The sequence below is a fragment of the Aythya ferina genome, assembly GCF_964211825.1.
Source record: "Aythya ferina genome assembly, chromosome: 4".
Lineage (NCBI taxonomy): Eukaryota > Metazoa > Chordata > Aves > Anseriformes > Anatidae > Aythya > Aythya ferina.
The window spans coordinates 71,089,788-71,117,447 of NC_140300.1; the positions used below are offsets into that span (position 1 = coordinate 71,089,788).

The 27,660-nt window shown below is 52.4% G+C and overlaps 1 protein-coding gene across 3 annotated transcripts in view; it reads right to left on the reverse strand.

The window, feature by feature from the left end:
• Positions 1-27,660, reverse strand: part of CXXC4 (CXXC finger protein 4) — a 247,222-nt gene that overhangs the window by 57,191 nt on the left and 162,371 nt on the right. Inside the window, exons 1-3 of one of the 3 annotated variants that reach the window (XM_084517207.1) lie at positions 22,151-22,330; positions 21,894-21,970; positions 18,653-19,877 (exon numbers count right to left, since the gene is read on the reverse strand). In XM_084517207.1, the coding sequence (XP_084373333.1) occupies positions 18,653-19,765 (1,113 nt within the window). In that variant the 5' untranslated portion in view covers positions 19,766-19,877; positions 21,894-21,970; positions 22,151-22,330. Of the gene's footprint in view, positions 1-1,224; positions 4,774-18,652; positions 19,878-20,751; positions 21,971-22,150; positions 22,331-27,660 lie in introns of those variants that run through there. The other 2 variants (XM_084517205.1, XM_084517206.1) reach the window with 2 other exon arrangements.

Sequence of the window (27,660 nt, forward strand, 5' to 3'; positions counted from 1 at the left end):
AGGGACGTTTTTCATTCAGACTGGTATAAAACAATACTCAAGGGGAAAAATAGTTGAAAGAGAAAGCATTAAAGGAATAGGAACTCGGAGACCTCTTCCTGCTTCCAAATCGACCATCTCACAAAATTAGCACATTTCCTCCCTGTGAATTCTGCATCTAATCCAGAGAGATCACTGAATTGTGCCTGAGCAACTTGGCAGCCCTTTTCCTCCTCTTCAAACACAACTCGAGGCTCACTCTTGGCATTGTCTAATGAGCAGCCCAGGCCTCACAAGAGCATCTCTCCATACGGGATTCGAAGAAGGAAGCCGGGATCAGCGAAAAATCCACCCCTGTTCCTTTCGGTTTTGCTGCTTCCTTTAGAAAACAAAAGATCCCTGGAAAGTCAGCTGGGATCAAAGGACCCTGTCGGCCCGAAGGACCTACCTCGTCTCGCACACCCTGTCCCAGTCCCGCGCTGGCACACACGAGCTGTTAGGTTCATGCACGGCATATTCACGGAGCAAGGACAACCAGGTGCTGTGCCTGCCCACCTCTCTGGAGTTGTTTTAATGCCCGTCTGTAGCACGGGGAAATGAAATGGGAGCAGGAAACGGATTCCTTTCATAGGCGTAGCTCACGAGGCAGGCAGAGAGCAGAAGTTGGAACTGAGCAGCAGTAAAACAAAGAGCAAGGCATCGCCACCATTCACAAACCACGCTCGTAATCCCCGATGCTCCAGGAGCGCCGTGACACCCCGCCCTCAGCACTAGGTTCTGCTGCCAGAGTTACGGATGAGGTTTCACCATCATACACTCTTCCCTACCAAGGTAACTGCTAAGTGGTCGCGTCACCCTCTCTGGTCCTCCTTCCCTGCACAACAGAAGGGCTGAATCCGTCTTACTTCTAACTTCACGACCCTTTCCGTAGCCTCCACATCTCAACGTCACGCTCCTAGTTTTACAAAGGGTTTGTTGTTTTTTTTTTTTTTCCTGCTACCTTGAACAACTCAGAGCACAGCATTACCTGCAGGTACACAGCTTACGGGATGTCCATCGACTGCCAATTGAGAAGGAATTGGTCGTGTAGCTGTTGTACCGTCACGTCATAAGCATTCATTCCCAAACACGTGACTGGGGTCAGCTTTTGGACCCTCTGCCTCACTTTGAGGGTTCTTTTTTTAAAAGAAGTTTTCACTGTTTAAGATCCCACAAACAAAACCTGTTTATGGAAAAAGAGAGATATTTTGAATACTAAAGTCCTTTATTCAACAACACAGAAATATCACAAAAACAACTTTACTGGGCAAATTGAATGTTTTTATACAGTTTTGTACATGCCCCATAAGTGATTATTTTTTTTCATAAATACACTGTTTTCCAAAACCGTTTTTTTTTTTTTTTCCATAATTGCACAAGCATACATACACCTTACACAAATATCTATTAGAAAATTTAATAGATAACTGCACAGTTCAGAAATAGGAGAACACTGTGAAAGGAGTACATTTCTGCGGCCCGTGTTTCTGAAAAAAAAAACTCCTATAGTTCCCTGCAATTGTGGAAATTGAGTACTTTCTAACATAGGAGCTGTCTTTTATTCACTAAGAATACAGTAGAGCTCAGCGTGAAACTGCCAAATTTAATAAAAACAAAATCTGAAACATTTAGCTGTTACATGAGAACCCACTGTTTGATATCACTATGCATCTAACCATGATCAAAGACCCACTACTGCTTTTTGCTGAGTGTATTCGACCCTGAATGGTATGTTCATTTAACTACTTTCTTTCTTCATTATTTGATTACAGATATGGCCCATTTAAAAACTCGGTATTCTTTAACGTTAATTCCATGACTTACATACCAGGGGTTCTGCACGAAAGGGAGCATTTGCCCTCGTACGGAGGGTCTGTTATTAATTCACAGAGCGGGTACACGTGCCTCCCTTTCAGCCTTACCATTTTTCCTACACGTTTATCTGGGGTATGCCAACAATGCTTCCATTAGCCTTAATGTTCGCATCTAAAAGACTGCAAAATTGTGTTCTTTTTTTTTTTTTTTTTTTTTTTTTTTTTAACCTCTTTTTTGCGACGAGCGAATGAAAGAGGAGGACAAACTTTCATACTGGAAAATGTTCTTGGTCTTTGTGAAAAGCGCAAATTTGATCATTAGTACCTCAAAAAAAATTCTGATTTACAAATATGTATACAATGGGGGAGAGGGAAGGCCAGAAAAACAATTTCCTTCTGTGAACATCACTAACCAAAACGCTCTATGTGCACTACATCACATAAATCTAAATGTGATGGTGTAAAGGAACAACATCCGAAATGAAAACCACGCGGGAAAATCAAAGAAAAATCAACTCTTGTTCGTTTTCAATAATTAACAGGTTTGCTTGTTGTTTTTGTTTGTTTGTTTTGTTTTAACAATTTTGAATTGACATGTAAAACACCACAATTACAATATACAGATCCATCAGTTTTTAAAAACAAAATGACAAAACAAAAAAAATAAAGCACATCAAGACATGCAACATTAGGGTATCAGACAGTAAGTACATTGCTATGAATACTCTTTGTACACCTAATGTAGCCTGAACTTAATTTTGTCTCTACTTCTGTAAGAGCGATCACAATTTTCCAAAAAGCAAGGCAAGCTTACCAGCCAGATGTGCAAATAAGGCTTCGGTTGATAAGTCAATCAGCGTTTCGGTAGAGAAGACCTTACAGAGCTCGTATTGGCCTAGTGGTCAGCAACAGAGGCCCTAACCAAAAAGTCTCAAACACAAAAGAAATCCGTGCACAAACTCTACAGGGGGCACCGTGACAGAAGCGTTTCGAGCATGGCGCTCCCGTTCCTGAAGCCATGGCACGGCGTCGCACAACGCAATGATGTGGACATGAGCCCAGCCCGCCCGCGCTCCTCCGGGTACCGCAGCCCACCCCTGCCCTGCTGACACCCGTGAGACCCCAGGAGGCTCCTCCTGGATGACCTTGGCTCTCCGGAGTGGTCCCAAGAGCCACCAGTCCCCAGAGCTCCCTCCCCTGACAACGCCGGCGTCCCCCCTCCCGTGCAGGTCCCAGACCGCGGTGCTCCCACCACCCCACGTGCTCCACCACATGAGGGTGACCAGGGGCCAAAGGCTGAAGCGTTGAGCAAATAACAGAGAAAGTGCTGAAAGGAGAGGAGATTTGGACGGGCTGTGTGTCACTGGCCAATTGTTTCCACGCCCAGCACCTTTCTGTGACACTACTGGGAGTCCCTGTCTTGTACAAAATGGCCAATCTGTCAAGCACGTGGCATGACAGCCTTCGCTTACTTTGACGGGATGGCCTTTCCACTCATGAGCGGTATGACGAAGCCAAGCAATAAAACGTGTTGATCAACTGGTATTGGGTATCCCTAAGTTCGGTATCCTCCTTATCATCCTCCTTATCTTTCACGACACGTGAGTTACAGCCCGCCATGCGCTGCCTTGCTGGAGGGCAGACGGTGCTAGAGTGGGAAGAAGCCTGGCAGGCCGTGCTGCTGGGGGCCTAAGGGACTGGTGGGACAGCAAAGCTAAGATCAGTGGACGGAGGAATGTGTGGGGAGAAGCAGTCTTTGCTTTTTGTAAATTAAAAAAAAAAAAAGTTAATTTTTATACTGCAAAAACATCCAGGCTCTCAAATGAACGTAACTGCAAGCGAGACCTGAACCGGTCCAATGATCAAAGATTGACTGTGAGGAGCTCCACTCGGACCAAAAGTATTGCATTCGGCTTTATGAAACATTTTCCCCATTGACTGAAAATTTTACATCAAAACCCACAGACGGAGGGTAATTTGGCCGAGTCATCGTCTATCCCAGGGGCTCGTACTCACTCTGTGTTGCATTCTAGAACAGACTTTGCACAGACGAGCGGTGCTGGATGGCCACCTAGGCTGGGCAATCCACCACACAGCACAGTGAAAAGTGGGTCGAACACCGTACAGCATTTTTTGAGGGAAAGCCCTCTGTAAAGCTCCTTTGGAAGCAATGCAAGTGCATAAACCACTACTCTAATATAGTGCTGGAAAGAGTAATCTGCAATGTTATGTCTTCCCTTCTTACGACACCATGACGGCAGGTAATTGCTGGATGTGTCACAATCTGTTTGTCTTGGAAAACTTGGCATCAAGTCTCTATGGGAGGATGCATGGTAAAACAGTGCTGCTGTTGCTGCTGCTGCTGCTAAACAACTAGTAAAATAATCTTTAAAGCTAGGATTTATTGCTCCGGATTTAACTCGCAGAACCACACCGTTGTGTACAAACCGTTAATCTCCATAGATGCTCAGACATGATTGTCTCCTTGTGTCTAAACACACAAAATACAAGCGGCTATCTGTACAGTTTACAGTACTGAAACACATATATTTGAAAATGAAGTATAGATATGTTACTTTTCAAAGATACATGACTTTATAGCAGGGGTTTACCCAAACTTTTTTTTTTTTTTTTTTACAGCCACTTTAAAAATAGACAACAACTTCACTAGTATAGCTAAGTTACATCAAAGAAAGAATCAGTGTACTGAATGTGAATAAGCCGGCCAATTCCCCAGGCTCCCAGATTTTTGTCTTTTGCTTTTGAGGAAACCCCTATACAGAAATGAAAATAGTATCTGAGTATATTCTTCAATGGTGGACTAAGCAGTTTCTTAAAACAAGACTTTAGCTTGCCATTCACTTCGGACTGCCTTGAAAATAAGATACACTACTGCTTAAAAGAACCATCGGAATGCTTCAGCGCTGGGAACAGGTGTTCTCTAAAAAAAAAGCAAGAAAACAAGTTAAGCTTTCTTTCGCGGCATTACAACACTCGATTTCTTCTACTTGTTCTTTCCCTTTACATTTCAGGCATACTTTCAGTTATCTAGGAACAGCGCGATGCCTCACACAGCTCGACGATTCGTGGAGACGCGCACACGCCGCTTTAGGGTCACACGTGACGGGCGTGAGGTAGCATATAGCACACCTAACACGCGGTCTCCTTCGGTAGTCAAGCGAGGCATTCATGGAAACGCAACCATTGTTAGCAAAAACATCTCCTGCAAACCAGACGGTGCTTTTGGGGCAACCACACGACCTCGCCACGGTGCCTGGCCGCGTCCCGGCAGAGGGGATGCCTTCAGGACCACTCCCTCCTTCCCCTGGCTGCCTTCCCCCCAAACGGTGTCTGCCTGAATTTGGGTGCCTCCATGGGCACCTGAGCACAAGCCAATTCCTTTCACAGCTTTAAAGGACAACATGCATCAGAGGCAGAGGTGCTGAGCCTGCAAGGGCAGTGTCTGCGAGGTCCTGCTTGCCCTTCAAAGTCAGAAGCTGATGCCAGTGCCCTCCGAGCCCGTGCGTACAGACCCACGGCTCTCCTCCAGAGCTACTGACCAGGGAGGGAGCTGGAGCCAGCCCTGAGCTGGCGCCGGATCGGCCAGCCTGGCTCATCCAGAGCTGCCCACCAGCAGCAGCAGCAGAGACCGTCCTAAAAGCAAGACCCTGGGAAACCACACGCAAACACTCGCTGATTTTGCTGGTGGTGCTCACTGATACGACCACCCCCAAGGGCTGGAGTTTCCTTTGCGCCAGCCCCCGCTGCATCCTGCGTGGTTGGTGAGGAAGCAGCAGCAGGAGCGAGCTCCCCGGGCACACCGAGGAGCGGCGGTGGCACGGCAGGGCTGTCCCCGCGGGTTGGCGCGGGCTGTAAGATGGCTGCTGAGCTCCAGCGAGGGATGCGGATTCATAATTCATAAGGAGGTTGGCTGCGGGAGAGGCTCGACTTCAGAGTGGTAGGAAGCAATCACACGCCTAAATTGATCTCGAAAGAGCAGCCAGACATGCAAATGTATTAAACTCAATATATTGTCTTCGCCTGAAAACTAAACGTAATGCTCCTCCGTGGGTCCATCTACCCAAACACAAAACCGCAGCTGGCTAGGCAGATTTAAAGGCGTAGCAGCTGAGATGGCCTTTATTTATTTCCTTGCAGCACCAGGTCGAGTTACTGTCAGACGTTGTCATATCAGCTGGAAGGAAAGGTGCAGTGTCTGATTAAAAGGTCATTCAGACCTTTAAATACACGGCATCGTATTTTTGAAGGGCAAGGCTGTGGTTTAAGATGGGTGCCTCTGAAAAACTACAAGATAAGGAATTTTGCATCGGCACGCCGAGCTCTAATTACAGATACGCATTTGCAATGAAATATCCACTGCGCTAACCCCCTGTTTGGGAATGAATTATTAATCCACGCAAGAAAGCTTTCGAAAATGGGATAGGTGGCTCAAATTAAAGCAGACCCGATTTAACGAGGTGAAACCCTTAGATTTTGCCCCTGCAAAAGCCAAGGTTATTTCCAGACAAAAAGAAAAAAAAAAAAAAAAAAAAAAGCCCCTTCAGCCCGTTCAGCAGCTCAGCACACCAACAGCCGGGCTCAAGCGCAGCCACCATCCACCGCCTGCATGCTTAAATTCGGGAGTCCCAGCTGGGGAATGAAGCTCTCAAGGAGATTACAGCGTGCTGCCGGCCCCGCGCGCTGCCGGCGGGGCGTCATTATCCTGAGTGACAGGGAAGACAGATTCCCCCGCACGTCGGGGAGGCGGGCGAGGAGCAGGACGGGAGCTGATCAGCATTGTTGAAGGCAGCCGTCGCTGCTCGCGCTGGTGCAAATGCTGACAAACGGCAGCCTGGCTCCCAGGAGGATGCTCAGAAACCCGTAATGCTGTAAAGCGCGGCGGGATGGAGAATTTATCCCTGCACAAGCCCGGTGCCAAATGACTTTCTTGCTTTAAAACTTGCTATTGCACTCTCCTCTCGGCAGCGTTCGCCGGGACAGACGTTTGCTGCAGAAGGGGAAGGAGCAGCTCAGATGTCTGAAATCTGAAATTTTAATCGTCGCCTTGAAAAAATACACTTCGATAGAGAGCCGAGAGTGTTACATTTTGGGGTTTCATGAGGAGGTGAAAAAGGCAACCAGAACCAACAGAACAGGGAAAATCCCTTAAATTAAGCAGCAGTGGAAAAATCATACACACACATCCATCACCAGAGGCTCATTTCGACAGCTGAGCCCTTCATTTTTACAGCACGGGTGTTCATTAAAGAACAACGCCTCCCAAACCTGCCATGACCAATAACCCAGTGAACCCCACGGGGCCACCACGCTGGCACCAGCAGGCCTGCTCGCTTGCCCAGCTCAGTCCCAGCCCCAGCCTTCGCAATCTCATGCCTACAAAATCTGCTGGAGATGCTCACGAGCCTCACAGCCTCCAGAAAGATTTGGTAGGTAGGTGAGTAAACAGGAGAGCTAGCCACCCCTGCCAGGGATGCTGTTGCTTGGGGTGCAACCAAATCCACAGCTGCACAGAAAGAGGACTTTATCGCCTTCATCATTATTTTCTGTAGGGCTAGGGAATCACTTGGGTAGAGGTGAGCCGCATTCAGAAATAAAATAGAATAATAAAATACATCAGAGCGCTACATGATTATGGCCTAATACCTTACCAATGTTAAAAGACGCTGCATTATGTAAGACCCCTTTGATGTTTGATCCAAGAGCAAAAACCCTCATCTCACAGAAGCAAACTCACACACTGGCTACAGCAAATTATTTGGCAGATGTGGCACTCCTCATTCCTCTTCATGAGTCCTGGCTGAAATGATCCAGACCCTTTGGGAAGTGTATTGCAGCTGAGGTATTTTCAAGATACGTGCTACCCGACTGTCTTTACCAAGACCTACACAAGCACAGAAATACGTAGCACTGGGGGATCTTTGTCCTCACTGCATCCCAAATTCCAATGGCAACAAAAAGAAACCGGTGGATTTTCCTGTATTTCCCAAAGCACCACGCAGGACTGGTGCTGGCCACATAGGGAAAAACGACTTTATGAAGGTCGACCTCACAAACCCTACACGAGTGTCTCAGCGTGGAGGACAATCCCTGCTTGCAATCCCTTCCACAGGTGGAGGGAAGGAAGGCATGTAGGCCACAGGGTGTACAGCATGACATTTGGACCAGTAAGTTGTGTTTTATGTATGTGTATACATATACACACATGAATGCATATATGTGACAAATCGGCGACAGAGAAATCCAGTGCTACATGACGGCCAAGGGGTGCAAGTGGGAAGTCGTGGTCCTTGCACAAAACGCAATCGGGATCGATCAGCAGCCCAAGAGCAGACATTGACCACCACTGGTCATAAACCAGTGACCGTATGCATTTTTAATATATTTGTGAATGCTGCCTACAGAGCCTAACGCCCACAACCGCCGGAGAGGAGCTGGCCTCTCCTCCACACCACTAGCTGAGGTGGCTGCCATGCTGGAAATGGCGCTGCATAAAGGCACAGCCTACCTCACTCAGAAGGAGATTCTGGTGCTCCAAAACTCCCTTTCCATCCCCAAACCGCTCCAGTTTCCCATTCTTTTCCCTGCAGCTGCACCGTGTGAGTACGGCCACAGCCGGCCCGCACCGAAATGGCGGCTCCGGGCCTCCTGACAGGCCGCCACACAGAGCCGCCTGCCACGGCGTCCTCGGCCCGCTTTGTTCCTCTCATAAATATACATCACCTACAGTGATGGCTGTGGGGAAAACCTCCTGGCCCACACAGAGTCTCCTTGAATGTTTTCCTCCAGGCAAGGAGCAAAAAGGCGGCGTGGGCATCCCCCCGCCTCGTCCCCACTGGCAAGGCAGACACGGCCTGGCAGCAGACACTGTCCCCAGCCAAAATCTGCTCCCCATAGCCACATTTTTGGGGGGTGACAGCCCTCTCTGAGCAGGCAGCAGATCAGTGGCCTCGATGGATAGAGACAGGGTCATGAACCCAGCAATGAGCTTGTTCCTGCAGCCCAAGCTAAAATATCTCTCGCCATACCTGAGCTGCAGGCCTGGCTCCCTTCAAACCAAAGGCAAGATTTAACATTTATTTTAAAAGTGGGTTTTATTTGCTCTGAAGAGGACATGAATCCGCTTGCCGGCAGCTATTTTTCCACTCACACTGTGTATCTCCTGCGTCGTACTTGACACAAACCAGATTTAGCACATTCCAGGTTAGGAAACTCATTCGGCTTTCTCTGCCACCAACTGCACAACGCGAACAGCCCCGCTAGACGAGACACGGCAAGGCGGCTGGGACCCTGCTTCACAAACCCAGCTCCTCCCCAGCTGCCTCCTCGGAGATCAGCTCTAGAGGCTCCCATGGGGTAGCTGGACACGTGCCCATGGCCACCGGGTGCTGAATCCCACTGCTGCAGGGCCAGATCCTGCACTCGGGCTCAGCTCGGTCAGGAGGGTGAGCCTGAGGAGCTGTGGGTTTCTCCACAGGAGAAAGAACGAGCAAATGCACCTCTCATTTACATGCAGCACATGCCAGAGTTTATTTTATATATTAACTTTTTTTTCGCTTTATATATGAGATTATATTTGAGGAACGGGTAAACAATTTCACTTTTCTGATCTAGGAAAAAAAAAAAAGTACACCACCATTGGGGAAAACAGATGGCAAACACAGATCAGAAGCCATAAGGAATCCAGCCTAATCCTGCCGAAGGAAAACATCTTTGTCCCAGGCAGTGTTAGCGGCGGCACCAATGCCAGGACTGGCCACACCAGCAAAACCTCTGACACGCTCTGCAATCCGCCCCAAAATCCCCACGGGGACAGGTCAGGGCTCATGCAAGCTGTAATGCAGCATTACTCCAGAGCCAGGGCTGATGCTAAGCAGGTCAGAAGAGCTGTCACTCAGTGAGCTCGTCCTGACAGCAGGGATTAGCATCAAATAGCCCAACACGTTAGCATAAAGCAGAAAGCTCTCTTACTGAGGAAAGTTTTGTAGAGAAATTCTTGGACAGCGGTTTGTTACCATCGTGCAACACAAAACCCAAGGCACTACAATGCAAAAGAACACTACAAATTAAACATCCAGACCACTGCTCAGCTCCTGCTTTCACCTGGGACCTGGCTGGTGACTTCTGCAGACTCTCCTGGGTCAGAGACAATCAGCCAGAAAAGCACCACACGCACTGCCATCCACCTTCTCCCTGATCAAATCCCCACAAAGACCATCCATCAGCCCCTACCACGGATCCACCCTGCACACGCAGGCTCGCCAGCCAGAATTATCCTTGTTAACATTCCCTCCATTAATGAGCAATCCCCGCTGGTCCCTCACCCAGTGGTAGGAGCCTTCGCACGCACAGTCTGACAACTCTATCATCCGTGAAACGGCTGCTGCAGGCTATGGCAATCTCATACGGACTGGTCTCCAAACAGAGGGGAGGCATGTTTCTCGGCGCCAAACCTACGCTTAAATCTCTTTCCCCTAGAGCTGCTCTGCCTTCGGCATCTTTTTCTCCTGCACAGAGCCTAGCGCTGGCTACGATGCCTCATTGGTTAGCTAACTGCTTCTGTCCTTCGGGATTTCTCATACGCTGTTGATAAAAGAGCCAGTGAAAAATATATCCATTAAATGCTTGGCCTCCGCTTGCTTGTTTCTCTGAAAATCCTTAAGAAAAAAGAAAAAAAAAAAAAGGAAAGAAGGAAAAAAAAAAAGAAGAAGAAAAAATGTACTCAAAGGCTGCATTCGGTAAGCTACCTGGGCTGGGAGGTATTTCCAGCCAACGCCTGAGACTTGCTGCAGGTGCTGGTTCGCTTCTTGCAGCCCGTGAGCACCATGGGCTGTCTGTCCGGACTGAAGGAGAACAGCAGCAAGACAAACTCCTGTGCAGCGTGTCACCACAGCTCCCAACCGGAGGGAAGAGCTTTATGAGGCTGTGTGTGGCTCTGAGTCCCACTCATTCCCTGGTACGTCTTCTGAAATTTTCAAGGATGACAATTAAGACTCATCTCGGTGATTATTTTCATGACACCGTCAACTCTGCTGGACTTTGACCTGCAATTTATTTTACATCTGCTTTCAAGCAAACAGCCAACGGTGATCGCCGCCTCCTGGGACGGAGACGCTGGTGATTTAGAGAGAACAGCTTTCATGTCATTACCAAGCTCGTGCCACCAAGTCCTCTCCCACCCACTCCCTGGCGGCCAGCTACTCAGACCCATGACCCTTCCAAATATATTTTCTCCTCTTTTGCTTGCTCTGTAGCCAAACGGCCTCTGTTTGCTGGATAGCACTCATTTTGGAGTCTGCACACGTAACAAAATCTGCTCCCTGACGCTCCTTCTCCACTTCTGATCCCTTCAATGGCACTGCGATAATCACACTTTGCCCTCCCTTTATCTTCTGCGCTCTTCAGCTCCCTCCCACACACAATGTCTGCGGCCCCACCGGCAGCCAGGACATGCAGAGGGACGGATGTTACTCAAAAACATGAGGGGTATTTCTCTTGTGTTGATGGAGCAAATTCCTTGTGTTGACGTAGTGCAGACTGGCACACTGCTGGCGTACTCCGGCTTCCCTGGGACATGCAGTATGTGACACCTAAGAAGCCTCTAAGCCCGAGACGTCCTCATGCAACAAATCATCATTTTCAGCCCTTCACTGCTAGCGTTGCCTCCCTCGTTCACATTTGTCAGCTTGTCTGTACGTTTGCCTTCCTCGCTTCCTCGTCTCTGGAACAACTTGTTCGGATCACACAACTCCTCCCACCCCACATGCTCACCCGGCACCCAGATTCTCTCCATAAATTCTACTCGATTTAGAAAAAAAAAGAATGAAAATGAATGAAAGAAACTTCCGTATCAATGAGAGCATGCGGAAAGCCCTGCTCACCCTCTTTAGGATCCCCTTCTGCCCTGCAAAGCCTCAGCCTTCCCTCGGAGAAGTTGTGGGAAGACAACTACCAGTGGGCTCTTCAGCTGCCGCACCGGCACGATGAACGGCAAACCCGCTCGCTGCAGCAGCTGTAGTCTGCTTTCTTCGCACCACAGGAGGTCTCACCACCATTTCCAGCACCACCGTGTTGCAGCAGACCACCTCTGGTACTCTGTCCACCCGCCCCACGGTGCCCGAGCGGCTCCAGCTGAGGAGCAGCACCGTCTTGTTGAGGCTTTGCTCGTCCTCTCCAGCCCTGAGCTGCTCTTGGTTCCACCTCTGCTTGAGCACTCCGCGCCTGCTCTTTCCTCCTCACCTACTGTGTTCAGTGATCTCCATCCTGAACTCCGTAGGACTTCCCATAATTTTCCGGTGTTTATTAAGATCTTCCCTCTACCTCAATTTTTAATGCTGCTTCTGCACTTTCTAAACCACTGAATAACCCATTATTAGCTCCTAGTCAAATGAAGCCTGACACCAGCTAATAATGATCCTGTACAGAAATACAGCGGAGACCACAGCCAAGACAGCCTGGAAGTGAAAGGAACACTGTCCTGAGACAGGAGAGGAGCTACCTTTTAAAATGGCCATCTCTTGTGAGACTGAAATGAGGAAAGCCACTATGCAGAGCAGAGGAAAGAATAAAGCCCTATGGTGGCTAGGGAAAAGGCATTTGATGAGTTTGCTGCCCGCTCAGAACGCAGTATCCAGCACGACCCAGGCTGCTTTTATTCCTTTCAAGTTCTCGTATTTCACTCGGCAGTGTGGTATCTGGTTAAGTACGAAGAGACTCTGGAAAACTGCAAAAAAAATTCAATAGGCTTAACGCGTACCTGGCTATGGATTTTTATGGTCTTAATTAAGAGGATGCCTACGAGTTCCAGGGAGGAGAAAATATTTCCCATAATGTCTGAGAGTAGAAGTTAACAAGCCTGCTGGGATCTTTTTAGCCCCTGCAGAGCTAAGGCTTCAATATTATTAAATGGCTGTCGCATCTGAAGTATGGTGCAACATAACTCAACAAAGAACAGCACGCATGGGATGCTGAAACGGGGGATGACTCCAGATTACGCCACAGGGTAATTCAATTTCAGGACAGGTGTCTGCATGTGATTGCACGTGATATGGCTGTGGGAAACAACAAGGGTACCCAAAAGAAGAGAAAAGAGACGCAGCAGGCTGGGCTCCCAAATAGCAAAGAGTGTCAAGCCAAACAGCCTGCTTCAAGATGTGGTTCAGTATGATCATTCAGGGCAGATGAGCTTTCAACAAATACAGATGCTACAGAAGCAAAGAAATGCTTTCTTCGGATGGTGGTGCACCTCAGGAAGCAAGGTATCTGCTGGCAGTTTTTAAGCACATAGTAGGTGACTTGGGAATTGTTAGCAACAGAGGCCAAGTCCCAGGGACTTCCTTACAGGGACACAAGTTACTTTCTCATTCCTCCTAACTCACTTGGGTACATCCGAAAGCTTATCCTAAGCCTTTCCCTGCACAATCAGCAGCTGCTTCCCCTCGCAAACAGTGATCAAAAGGATTAGGCAGTATTTGGTGAGGCTTCAGGGTGTACACTCTAGGTTTGCCTGCTTAGAAATATCTTACTCGCCAGCCGAACTCTTAAAACACATGCATGGGTAGAGCTGGAAAACTAGCAGCTGATACAAATTTTTAGGCTATTTGGAAAGCTCTTGTTCTCAGCCACTGCTAGGCATCAAGCGCACGACACAGAGTACTGAAATTAGTATCTCTCTTTTATTGAACTGCCTGGAGTTCAAATGAAACAAAAATGTAGTACCAAGATGTTGCTATTCAAAAGGGATCATTTTCTGACACCCTAATTCATTCCCCAGCCAAGCTCAGTCTTCCCTGACTTCAGTAATGGTGTTAGGTGTCAGCCTAGCAAGCAGACCTGCATGGAAAGTGGCCCAACAAAGCAGTAACGTCAACACACGCACAGCCAAACAAAAATTGGGACTGTTGTACCGAACTGCCGCTATGTGGTTACCCACCCTGAATGAGCAGTACCCAACACGGTGTTCAAGTATCCACTGGCTTAAATGTCTCCTCACTTGAGGAAGGCATGGGGAATACAGCCCATAGCACTTGGTACAAACAGCATCAGTAAGATTCTCCAAAAGTGCCGTAGCTGACACAGGGGTCCAAGTCATGCTGGCTTCTGTGCTCCTCAGATTGAAATAAAAATTCCAAAGAGACTTGGATAAGACAGACAGACAGACAAAGAAAAAGAAAGAAAGAAAGAAAGAAAGAAAGAAAGAAAGAAAGAAAGAAAGAAAGAAAGAAAGAGAGAAAGAAAGAGAGAAAGAAAGAAAGAAAGAAAGAAAGAAAGAAAGAAAGAAAGAAAGAAAGAAAGAAAGAAAGAAAGAAAGAAAGAAAGAAAGAAAGAAAGAAAGAAAAAGAAAGAAAAGAAAGAAAAGGAAAGGAAAGAAAATAAGAGCCCGTTATGCTTATTGCTGCTCTAGAAAAAGCTCTGCCTTCATTCATCATATTTCTCATGACACATGCCACTTGTCCAGCCTAAACAATGCTCATCGATTTCATTATGTTGACTGAAAAATGAGACAAATGAATCAGTGACAACACTGGGCAAAGAACGAAGTTTGGCGCAGCATCCTGGAACCCCACTGCACAGCCTGTATCGGTACGGAGGAAAATGTGCAAAGAACTGCTCAGTGCAGTCAGAGCACGGCACTGCCATAACCGGTTAACCTCCCTTACCATATGGACAATTTCCCTGGCAAACAATCACAGTCCAATGATTTAAAGCAAGCAAGTTCCAATGCACGTAGAAAGCAGTGTCTGTATGGAAGAGGCTGTTCAACCCTTGACTGGCCTACAATTTTTGCTGAATTAATTATTTTTCTGTTCAGTTTAGTCCCAGATCCCAGCACTAAGAGAGTGATCTTCATTTGGGAGGGACTTCATGTGGAACAAAAAAATGTGCCTTTTGTCCCTGTTTCACAAAACACAGATGCTATTGCACGGTATCAACCAGCAGTTTCCACAAGGTGCATTCTGGATTGAACACAGCTATCGTCACGTGGCTGGGGCAGCTCCTCTGCTCTGTAAGCATCACACGAAGAAGGGGGAAACAACAAAACACGAAGGAGCAAAACGGGCTACATCCGTCTCCATTTCCGAGGATCCCCCTTGCGCTAGGTTTCTCAGGCTCGCTAATCTGCCAGAGCCGTAGGCAGACCACGAGCTCAGCTCTGCAGGGCCCTCAGGGCTTCCCTCAGTCACACGTCTCCCACTGACTTCAGCACGAAGCCTTGCGAGATGTGGTCCCACAGCAGGAGGTCAAACAGCGTCCACGAGTGCTCCGAGAGGCAGAGGTCAGGGCATGGAGAGCCATGGCAGGCCTGTGCCGGGGGTGGCAGCGAGAGGCCTTGTGGCATGGAGCCGTCCCTGGGGACCCCCAGAGGTCGAATGGAAAGCTCAGCGCAGAAAGCATGTTTAGTGGGGGGAAATTGCTTCTTCCAAGGCCCCCAAAAATTGACGCCTAGCCACAGAGCCCTGTGGCGGCCCACCCAACCCGGCCTCGCTGCCCCGCGACCAGGCCGCGTGGCGGTAAGATGGCCGGGGTCGGGCGCCGCTTCTGTGGAAACCAACCCCCAGGGAAGGATCCCAAATTCCCTCGAAATGCGGCTCGGTGAGGTGCCTCGGTGGGATCTGGAGGCTGGTATTTGGGGTGGGTGTGTGGGGGCTGGTATTTCAGGTCGGTACTGAACCGTGCAGACCCTGCCGCCGTGAGCCAGCCCCTCCGCCTGCTTTTGCTACCGCGCTAATGGGAATGAGGACCTGAAAAACCACCTGAGTCAGGGTGGGCTCCTTCAAAGAGTCGTATCTGGCTCCTGATCCTCCTAACCTGCTGCAGAAGTTACAGACGCGAACGCCCATCAGAGGAAAATAAGTAGTCTCCACGGGTGAATAAAGCATTATGCCTCTTTAAACCAACTGTAAATCTGCATGAAGACAGAATATACATACACAAGTAGGCAGCGTGCAACGTGACGTCAATCTTAGTTTTAGAGATTTATTATTACCATACATAAAATTTCCTAGTAATAATAACATTCTATGTAAAATACTAGAGCATTGGGACACTGTGAGGGTGAAAACGGTACAAGAAAAATAGGAAAAAGTAGTTCTGGTCTTTAAAAAAAAATGCTGGGAGGGAAGCACTCCATTAAAAATGTACGGGTTGGGGACTGGAACGTATTAACGTGAATCTGTCTTACACTCGGTGTAGTAACCTTGAGAATTGTATCGTAGGCCTTCGTTGCAGCAGCAGGAGAACAGATTTAAAGGAAAAAAGAGAGAAATGCTTGCAGTGGGATCAATCAGTTTGCTGTTTATTGTTATTATTCTTGTTTCCCGTTTATTTCGCTTTTGAGCACAGTCCCGCCCCTGATTTGAACCCTCTCCACGACTCGCAGCCGACGTCGAGCCCAACTCTCACGTCCTACGAACGCGCCACCCGCGGCCACCCCTTCCTCCATCCTTGCTGCATTCCCTCGGGACCGTGCCTATGCAGATGACAAGGGATCGCCAGAGCAGCCCCGTTGGCTCCCCAGGGCCGCAGGATGAAGGAGCCCGAGATGCCCATGCAGTAGGGGAACCCACCACAGCCCCTGCCTTGGCTCGGCCCTGTTGGCCCCGCCGCTCCTGACCACGAGGCCAGCGCCGCGCTGCCACACGCGGCCTTAGCAGTGACGCTGCCACGCGTCGTTACTCCATTAGAGGAAAGAAAGAAGCAGAAATAGGAGAAACAACTGAAAAGGGAAAGTTGCTCTGCTTGGGAACTCCTCCTGGCCTACGGATGCTCCTGTGAGGAGGTGAGCCGCGTTCTGTGGCACGCTTTGGGGCCGGCCACGGCCTGCAGTGGGGTGATGCCCTGCTGACTCCTCCACAGTGGGAACTGAGAGAGAAGTCCCAGCCCAGCAGCAGAGGAGCTTGTGTGTGTTTATCCGTCTGACAGAGTGCAAACGGGGTGGGGAGAAAGCCAAGAGAAGACGCGAAGGCAGGTGGTTATGAGAGCACACAAGTGGCTAATAAAAGCACGGTTTTTACTAGTCGCAGCGGTTAAACAATTTTAATGGGCGGCATTCTCATAACACGCCTGAGCGGCTTTTAAGGCTGCCAAACACCCCTGTCAGGAGCGAGGAAGTTCTGGAGATGCACGCCGAGGCGCACGCAAGCCCATCGGAAGATCTGATAGCGTGCAAACGCGCTTCTCCCAGAGATAGCTCACTTTCTGCACAGATCGATAAGCCATCAGAAGCTGCCATTTATCACGCCCCTTAAGCCCCAGCAGCACCCAGGCTGGCGAGAGGCCCTCGTGCACGGCTGGGCGCCGCGGGGCTGCTCCACACCTCTCGCCAGAGAAGTCTCGTTTGGGCTGTGCTCGGTACGATAGTCCATCGGGATTAGACCGGGGTACTACGCGTCTTCTTGGCAAACTTTCTACGAAAGCAATCGCGGTGTGTGTGTAATTGGGATAAACCACGGGCTGCTAACCCCGTCCAGCACCCGGAGAGTCCGTACTGGGCTGGAGGTCAGTGATGCCGGGCCCTCACACATGCACAACACCAGCCAAGAGGATGCAGAGCTACAAACTTCCAGCAAGGAGAGGCCGCTCTTGCAAAGGAGGAAATTCATCGGTTATTCTGATGAGGCCGGCCTCAGAAGAGTTAACGCCATCGGCCAAACGTCACTCACAACCCCAGCGCTGCCTTCGTCCCAACGTAGTGCCACTGTCTGCGTGTGTTTAGCGCGGGGCGGATGGGTGGGCTCTCGCTGCTGCTCCCCCCGGGGCCCTCACCCCACCTCTGCTCCTGCGAGCAGTGAGCGGGGCACCGGCCGCCCCGCGCGCATGGGGACAGGGGAAGAAGTTGTGACTCCTCACTGAGTTGCTAATTCCTGCGGCTACACATCTTGATGTCACCCCGTGTGCACCGCTCCTCTGTACTAAATCCATCATCCTCGACACCTCCAGACACATCTGATACATGCACCTCGCCAGCCACACTATAATTTTAATAATGACAAGGGATTAAGTATGATTGCTAGTCTCTCCCCTCGCTCGTTTCCTTTGCCTACCGACATCAACCACCAGCCGTGTTGGGTGCAGCGGGGTACTTTGCCTTCCATTGTCTGCAGGGCTCGGGTACGGTCACCGAAATTTCTGCGCCGTCGAAGCTGCCTGCACGCCTAGCCAACTCGAGAGCCTGTCTTTAGGGCCGGGGAGCATTCAGTAACGCATCGTCAGGTCCGAGGGCACAGTGTAAAAGAGATGCGGGTGCAGTCCGGCCAGAAACCTGCGCTATATCTGCGTGTCCCCCCCACCCCAAAGCTGTGCATCACACCCGGCCACCCTTCTCCCCGCCACCCCGCACCGCCGCCACCGCCAGCAGGAGAAAGAAAACCCACCAAGGAAAAGGCGAAGCAAAGCAAAACGGCTCGGCGCAAACCGAAAAGGAGAGAGAGAGAGAGAGAGAGAGGAAAAAAGCCGGAGAAAGAGAAAGAGAGAGAGAGAGAGAGCCCAGAGCCAGCCACCGGTCTCGGAGCACGGGCGGGCCGGGCGAGCGCTGTCCCCGTGCGGCGGGGGGAGAGGAGAGGGGGGCGCGGAGCCGCCTCCGGCTCCCCGGCTCGGGGCCGGGAGCGGGGCCGGGGCCGGGCGGCGCAGGGGGGCGCCGGGGCCGGGGCCGGGGGACGGGGGGGGGACCCTCAGAGCCTGAAGGAGGCCTCGGAAAAGGGGTGCTGCATCTTGAAGCTAGACAAGAAGCACTGCAGGGGCGGGGGCAGGGGGTTGAGGAGGGACGGCGGGAGGCTGGGGAAAAAGAAATCATCTCCTCTGACCTCTAGCGAAGTGCCCGGTTTTTTCTTAAGCTCTTCACATTTCCTAAACTTGCAGATCTGGTGTCCCGTTTTGCGGTTCCTGCAACTGCTGCAGACTCCACAGTTGATGAGCCGCTTGCAGGGCACGCACACCCCGCAGCGTTTCCGCTTCTTCTTGGCGGGGTTCCCCGCCCCGGCCCCGGCCCCACCGCCACCACCGCCGCTCCCCCCTCCTCCTCCTCCTCCTCCTCCTCCTCCTCCTCCTCCACCGCCTCCCCCGCCGCCCCCCGCCCCGGCGGCGGCGCCCAGGGCGGAGGCGGGGGCGGCCGAGGCGTGGCTCTGCGGGCAGTCCGCCAGGTTGGCGATCTGGAAGGCGCTGTCGGTGACGGCGGCCGAGGCGGCGGCGGGGGAGTGCAGGGCCGTCATGACGATCACCCCCGGCGGCAGCGAGAGGCCGCCCAGCGCCGGGATGGCCGAGAAGGTGCCGACACGCTCGGGGAGGTTCATGAGGTCGGCTTCGGCCGCGCCGCACTTGAGCTTGTTCATGCACTCGCCCGCCAGCGGCCGGCAGTGCTCGGGGGCCAGGCTGGAGAGGAAATTGTTGTTGGCCATGGGCAGCGCCGGCTGCTCGCCCGGGGCGCAGCCGGGCTTGCCCAGCCGCTGCGAGTCGCTCCGGTGGTGCATGCTGCCCCTGCCGGCGTGCAGCGAGGCGGCGGCGGCGGCGGCGGCCGAGGAGGAGGAGGAGGAGGAGGAGGAGGAGGAGGAGGAGGAAGAGGAGGAGGAGGAAGGCTTCCTCGCCGCGCCGGCACCGCCGCCAGCGCCGCCGCTGCCCCAGAGCATGGCGGTGGCGGCGGCGGCGGTGGCGGTGTCGCAGTTCCAGGGGGACATCCCGATGCGGGCGGCGGCGGCGGCGGCGGCGCTGGGGAAGATGGGGGTGGTGATGCGGGCGATCTTGGCCGCCTGCGGGAAGGCGCCGCCGTTGGTCTTGTAGAAGGTGGCGAAGGAGCGGTACCTCTCCATCTCCGAGTTGTAATCCACAAGGCTGTTGAGGGCCCCCTCGGGCAGGTGGCTGTCCTTGGGCAGCCCCGGCGCCTCGGGGTTGGGGCCGCTCTCCACGCACACGTTGGTGTTCATGGTGGCGGCGGGCAGGGGGGCCGGGGGGCTCAGTCCTCCGCAGGGCGCGTCCCCGCCGACGCCGAGCGGCCGGGCAGCCGCGCCCGCTGCATCCTCACGGGAGCCGCCGCAGCTGAAACACACAAAGTCGGTTCCCAGAGGGGGGGCCGGGGGGCGCCGGGACCCCCGGCTTCACCCCCGGGCTCGCCCCCTCACCCCCAGCACCCCCGGGGATCGCCCCCAGCCCCAGCCCCGCTCTAAGGGCCGTGGGCGAGTCCCGCAAAAAGTCCGCCGTGGGGCAGAGGGGGCTGCCCACCTACCATAGGATTAAAAAAAAAGGGGAAAAAATAAAATGAAAAGGCACAAGGAGGAGGAAGGGGGAGGGAGCCGCCAGCTGCCACCGTGTCCTTCTGCGCCCGGCGGTCATTAGCTGCCTGCCGGCACAGCTGGCTCCGGGGGGGGCAGGTCGCTCCCTCCCCGGCTTTGGGGGGGGGGGGGGGTGCAGGGAAAACGGCTGGGTTTGGGAAAGAAAAAAAAAGAAAAAAAGAGAAAAAAAGCTATAGTAATAATACTGCTTAAGCCAGGCAATTTCACAGCGTGTGATCTCGGCGCCTGCAGCTGTGCACAAGCCGGAGGGCTCTCCCCCAGCTCCCCGCCGTGGGGGGGGGGTCGGGCAGCCCCTGCCGCAGGCACTGCGGGCCCCGGGGGGGCTGCGCCGGGCGTGCAGGCGGGGACGAGCCGGCAGGGGTCGGCGCTTTCCCCGCCGGGCAAGGGCTGCCCATCCCCGGCGATTTTGGCAAAGTTTCGGAGGGGGCGAGGGGGCCGTGTCCCCCCGTACCCCCTCCCCGCAAGGCCGGCGGTGTGTGTGTGTGGGGGGGGGGGGGGGGGGGTCAGCCGGGAGCCAGGCGGATTATGGCAGCCTGCGAGAAGTGAGGCGAAACATCCGCGGAACTTAAAAAGCCCCCGGTGGAGGAACACTGGCTCTTTGTTTTCCAGCTGCTTTTTACCTGCACAGTTTAGGCATTTCTAGCATCTTTTTCCGAGGGACGGCGATCGATCGGAAGCGGTCGCTTCAGGGCCGCTAATGGGGCCGCGTCTCGTTTCCAGACGCCGGTACGTTGGGTTCAAAACGGTTATCAATTACGGTAATTACGATCATAATTAGATTAATGAACCGTTCGGAGCCCGACCTCCCGAGCGCGCAAACTTCATCTCCCCCCGCTGCCGCGCAGCGCCGGGGGGGGGGGGCTCCGGGTGAGCCGGGGGCAGGGGAAGGGGCGAGAAACCTCGACCCCAAAAGGTTTGGGAGGAGGGAGCCCCCTCGGGGCCCCCCCAAAAGGGAAGCAGCGAGACGATATCTCCCTCCCCGGAGGTCTGGCGGCTGTACAAAGGCTGCCCCGGCGAGCTGCCGAGGGTCGGCGGGGCTGGCAGAGCGCCCCCCACCCCTACCCTATACCCCCATTTCCAGAAAGGGGGAAAAAAATAAAAATAAAAAAAATAATAAAAAAGCCGCACGGCCTCGGTGCCAACTCCTCGCTCCAACTAGTTCTGGGAAGGGAACCCCCGCATCGCATCGGGCGAGCATCGACAGCCCGATCCTCCTCCTCCTCCTCCTCCTCCTCCTGCCCCGTCCCCCCCCGGCCGCCCCCTCCCGGCACAAGGGGGGTGCCCCCGGCCGCGGGGTCCCCGCTCCCCCCCCGGCACCGCACCGCAGCCCTGGGGCGAGCTAAAGAAATGGCAATCGCTGCCCCGGCTTCTCCATTGCGCTCCGGCCTCAGCCAAATGCGACCGTACATGTGCAATATTGCATGTCTGGTCTGGCGAAGACAGGGAGATCAAAGGTCATATTTAGCATTCAGGAGGAGGGGCGGGTGCAGATTAATTAATAAATTAATATCGCGGCGCCTTTTATTGCCCCAGCCTGGCGTTAATCTATCTACTTTTGCGATCCCAGAGGGCGAGAACAAAACAAAATAAATTTAAAAAAAAAAAAAAAGGAGAGAAGAAACAAAAAAAACCTCCCCCCCGAAACACACACACACACACACACAAAATAAATTAATAAAAGAAAACCCACCCCCTAAAAAAAAATACGGAGAAGGGGGGAGGGAGAAAGGAAAAAAAAAAAAAAATCAAACCAGTCACTTACCAGGCTCTTTATTTGGGGGGGCTTGGATTTGCAGACGCTACCAGCCTGCCTGCCTTTAATTAGTTGCACATCAGTCCCTAACACAAAGAAGAAGAAGAAGGAGAAGAAGAAGAAAATCTCCAGATGTGCCTTGGCAGCTCCTCAATTACAACTTTGCTACTTGTAAACAAACTGCGAGGGGCGGCGGGGAGGGGTGCAAGGATGGAGGGGGGGGGGGTTGGAAATAAATAAATCCGCCGCTCCGCCGAACAAAATACCTGCGAGTGGCTTTTTTTCCCCCTCTCTCTCTCTCTCTCTCCCTCTCTCTCTCTCTCTCTCCGTCTCGTTGCAGAGAAAGGAGGAGGAGGAGGAGGAGGAGGGGGAGGCGGCGGGGGGCGAGGAAGGAGCAGGCACCGAGGGAGTGTGCGTGAGTGTGTGTGTGTGTGTGTGTGTGCGGTGTGCGCGCCGCGCTGCTCGCCGCCGTGTGCGAGGGCGGGCGGGAGCCTCCCGCTGCCTCCCCTCGCCGGGGGTGGGCGGCGGGGGTGGGAGGCGACGGTGGTGGCGGTGCTGGAGGCGGTGGTGGCGGTGGTGGTGGCGGTGGAGGCGACCGCCGCCGAGGTGAGCGGGCGGGGAAGGACGCGGCGCTGCGGGCACCCGGCGCGGTGCCGCCGCCGAGGGGCGCGCACGGGCCGCGGCCCCTGCCCGAGGCTCCGGGAGGCTCCGTGCTGCCCTCCCCGCCTGGATCCTGCCCTCCCCGCCTGGCTCCTGCCCTGCCCGCCTCGCTCCTGCCCTGCCCGCCCGGCTCCTGCCCTTTTCTCAGCTCCCCGGCAAAGCCACGCCGCCGCCGAAGTTGCTCCGCAGCCGCCAGCCCTCCTCGCGGACCCCGTTCCTCATCGCGCACCCCCTTGCTGCCCCCCTTCCCCACCTTCGTTCCCGTTGAAGCGAACGGCTGGGAATTGAGGATGCTCCGCCAGCCCTGCTGGAAGCGGGCTCCGAAAAGCCCAGGCCCCCGGCGCGACGTGGGGATGCTCGCAAGGCTCCTGGCGGCGCACCGCACGCCTCCCTGCTCCGCTGCGAGCGCACGGCCGGCCTCCCCTTCAACAATTCCGACAAAAACTAAGTGCAGAAACATCCCCACCTGTCTTCCGAGGAGTTCTTGCGAGGGACTGGGCTCGTCCAATAAATTATGCGCCGCGAGTTATTCGCCCAGCTCCTCTCGGCACCTCCAGGCAGAGCCTAAGAAGCATTGCCGCAGCCGGCTGCCGCGAGCGCAGGCAGCGAGCGGTTAATAAATGGATGTCTCTGTCAGAGGAATCATCTCAGCCCTCTGTAAATTACAGAAAGGGAAGGGAAAGTCGTACCGTTTGATTGGCTTTATGTGTGGAAGTGAACGAAAGCTTTATTTACCGATGGCAGTTTTATTTCTTCCCACCCCGGGTTGAGATCGAGCTCGGCATCCTCGGCGTTAGGGGGCTGCATTTGGGAAAGCGGCACGTGCCCGGGAACTTTCTCCCAGGAGTGGCCACGAGACGTGAATCTCAGCCCAGGGCTTTTGCGAGGGCTCGTGGTTAATTACTCCAGCAATTAAGAGAAGCTGAGACCGAACACGGACAGCCACGGTCGATCGCAGGTCCCTGAGAAGCCGCGGCATTCTGGATCGGCACGCTTTGGAACCAGCACAGTTTATCAACCCGGTAACCTGCCTCCACTCACACCGTGTGCCTTTTAAAACACCCCCAAACAGGTATTAAGATAATAAAGCGTAACCTTCCAAGGAGCTCGCACGATCCCTTAGGACGGCTCTTTCAGGAAAAACTTTTGGGAAAAAATATCAAAGAGGCAAAACGATGTTTTGGTAATGTCACAAAGTGGCAAAAGCCAAGGGCTTTTCTTGCTGAGGTTCATCCCCACCACTTTTCTCCCCAGTTAGCTGTCAAATGCCATTTGCAATACTCCAAACACTCGAGACATTTTTCAAACACAGCATCCTCCTGAAACTGCACATTTCCTTTAATCACAGCCTTAGCCTCACTTAAGCAATCCTTTCCGAGTTAATTTATTACTCTCAAGGAGTTACATTTTTAATAACCTAAAGGAGGAAAAGGGAAAAAAACTCTGATAATCTTTCCTCATGCATAAGGAAGGACGCTTCATGTATTTTTTAATTGTCATGTGAGTTAGGTCGCAGTGCTATATATAATCTATCTGCTCCGGCTTGGAAAACTTGCAGGCTTCTCCAGAGTCTGGGAAGAAGCGTGGAATTCAGTTTGGACGGGCTTCCTCCGAAACCTTCTGGCCAGGAAAGGTTTTTTGTTTTGTTCTCTTCTCAGATACGAATCTGCTTTATCCTGCAGTCTGCCCCCAGCCCGAGAGCTTCGGAGGACTGGAAGAGTGGAAAATGTACAGGTGTTTATCGGCCGAGCAGCCAACATTCCAGCCACAACTTTCTCACGATGAGTCTTAAGAAAGCAGTTCCAGATTGTCCTTTTCACCATAATCCCCGCTTTGATGGGAGGGACAGAAAGTTAAGAATCGCAGGCTCTGTTTTTCATCCAGAGACCATGGCTATTTCGTTTCTAGCAGGAATGCAGAGCGAGCGATATGTTGCAACACAGCGAGCGCAGGAGCTGCCCTGCCTTTGTAAATATTGAGGTTGTTCAGAAAGAAACTTGCAAAAAAAAAATAAAAGAAAACTGAAATTCATTTTTTTCTGTTCTTGCTCACTCGGTGCCTAGCCGCAAAGTGGCCATCGTAACCCTATCCCGATCCACTGAGAAAAAGGGGGGAGCTGGGGGTGAGGCAATCCCCTGGCGAAGACAGCAGCTCACGAGAGACTGCTGGCTGGCTCTTTTTTGCTAATCTTCTCTCAGCGTGCCAATTCCCTGAGGCTCCCAAAGCCCACAGACCCCACTGCAGGGCTGGCTTCTGGCCCAGCTGCTGTTCTGGCGCTCCCTTCCAGCAGGGCCAGCTGCCCTAAGAGGTCCCCGACAGCGTGTGCCCAGCCAACGCTGCGGGAGGGCTGGGGACCAGCAAAGCCCTTGCTCCTGCTCCCCTCGCGTTGCCTTTGGAAGATCTCCCAGCTTACACTTGGGACTGGCTGGTTTTCATTCAGGAGCACAACAGCATTGTACCTGCATGCCCTTAGGGACAGTGGTTCGCCTCTGTGACTTCTGGCAGCACCGGGCACCCGTGCTCCTTCCTCTGTTGATGCCCAACTCTCCGCTGGTGTGTGTGCACCACCCCTCCTTCTGGCCACGGCCAGGGACCCTCTCCGGTGTGCAGCTCCCTCGTGCCCACCCCTGCTGCTTTAATCCACCCCATCCCAGCGCCTCGCGCACTGCCAGCTGCCGCACGGTTCTTGCAGTAGGGAAAGAAAGGCCAGACATGAGCTTGTCTTTGTGTGCTGCAGGGAAAAAAAAAAAGCACCTGAGAACTGCAGTAACGCATAATCTGCTAGCGAAAATAAGGTTAAAACCATCCCTTGAAATGCCTTGCTTATCATCCGGTATTAGTGAAAGCTGCTCTCCTCGTCTGTGTTTGAAGGGAAACGCGGTGATTACCCCCTGCTACACACACCTACAAATATTTACTAAAATAATGTAGCAGGGCGCTTTTTTAAAGAAGTTGACAGAGCCTCACCACCCCGAATCTGGCTGGATTCTGCTCCGAGCACGGCCACTTCCTTGCTGCTTCCCAGGCAGGCGTCCAGGTTGCTGATCTCCAATTATGCCGGCTCCCAGAGGGCTCGATCCTTCGCCGCTGTGAGTCAATGCAGCTCGATGGAGCGCTGCCAGCTCACGCGGGCTGAGCTACAGCAGCACCCGGACAAAACAAAACCCACGCTCACCCTTGTGGTCCCGGCGCTGGGATCCTCGCAGACCGAGAGCCCTGAAACCTGTGTCCGAGGAGCCAGCTGCAGAAAACACCTGGGAGGGCCGGGGCTGTGCTCAGAGCACCTCAGTGCTTCCAGATGTCTCCGCTCCGCTCACCATGGCCCACCCGCCGGTGCCACGGTTTCATTTCTTAATTGCTTCTGCTCGCTGATTCCGAAAAAAAGCTGCCCTTTATCAGGGAGGTGGAGTGGCTTTTGCCTCGCGGATGCTGTAGGAATCTAAACACCGTGGCAGAAGCGGTGTGCCAGCAGCTAGCCAGGGGGTTTAGGACACGCAGTGCTGCCCGGCCGGCACGCAGCGAGCGTGGACTTGCTCTCCTGATCAGCTCTGGGGCTCCTCGCTGCTAAGTGCCTTGTACTCTGCCTGTCCGACGGCATCGCATGAACCTTGCTCTGGGGCAGCTGCTCAGGAAGCGTTATTTGTGCTCTTGGGACTTGCATCTTCCCAGGAAACTATGAAAAAAGTTTGCTCCAATCCTGCTAGTCAAGGATGCCTGACAGTTTGGGATATATATATATATATTTTTTTTTTCTTCCAAGCCCTGATTTCAGGTACTTCTCAGTTTGTCAAGCTTCACCTCTTTGGACTAAGAGTTTCCTGTTCGAGTGCTACGCGTTCTCTAAAACTGTTCAGCTGGTTTCCAGACTTGGCTCGTAGCAAACGCACTTGCCATGCTAAAATCATAGCTTCTGAAGAGCTGCTGTTCTAAGGAGCTCTGATACCTTCGCACTTGGAAGCAGATGCTTGAAATTTGGTCATTGTAAACACATCTCATCCAGACAAATTACACACGTCTCTCAGCTATAAGAAGAAAACCTTAGTTCACGTGTAGGAGAACTGGTAGAAATAACCACAGGTAACATCTCTGAGGTGTTTTTCTTAACTACACTTTGATAAAATTCCCTCTGCAAATGCATTTCCTGCATCCTGGCAGTGGCGAAAGGTAAGCAGCTGTGACGGAGCATTCAAATGTGCTGATCTCTTCTAGCAAGTTATCAAAACAAGCATGATCCCACTTCCAGCCTGTGGAGACAGACCCACCGATGCTGGAGAAGGACACAGGCACCGTAGAGAGAACCCACAGAAATTTTGAAGTCGGGATGTGTGGAGATGGGGCAGTGTTCTGCAGGAAGACAACACTGGTGCCAAAAGTGGACTGTGTAAGGAAATGATCCCGTGGGAAGATTAGTATGTGATCAGGAAATGAAGGGCCTTGGACCAAGCTGGTAAAGTAAGGACTGCATGGATAACTCAGGCATGCCCTAGCTTTGAGCACTTTAGTTTGTCACCTTTGCAAAGAGTCTGGAGGCTTTCATCCCCTTTGCTAGGCTGCCCTCTGAGTTTTTCTACTCATCTGGGTAGGGACAGATTTTACTTTACCAATACACTTAAGTTTTGATGGGGGAATACCATATTTAAAGAATCAGGGAGAGCACAGATTTCATCAGAAAGCAGTGTTTTGCCAATTTCACACCAGCCTCGTAGGAATTATACTCATCTCAACCAAGACTTTCAGTGCATGTTGTGTGCACACCACTGTGCCCCAGTACCTCCAGTAGCTTAAACCAAAAGCAAGTTCACACCTCCACTGACTGAGCCCTGACTTTGACCCCGGGATTTCCAGGGCAGTTGCACCAAGCTATTCCAGATGCTGTAAGAGCATCTGAAACCAAAACAGTAAGCAAGCCCAACTCTTTTAATGCACCAGAAAACAACAAAAGGAAACATAGTGTCTGCCTAAGGAGAATAGGAGAAGGAAGGGAGATTTTGAATGAGATCCTACTCCAGAGAAATACTTTCTCTGTAGTTGTGACGTTGCATGGCTTTGGCCACTTTCTCACTGAACTAGCCACAGACTCTGTTATCATCTCAACTCTCAGGCTGCGACAAAAGGC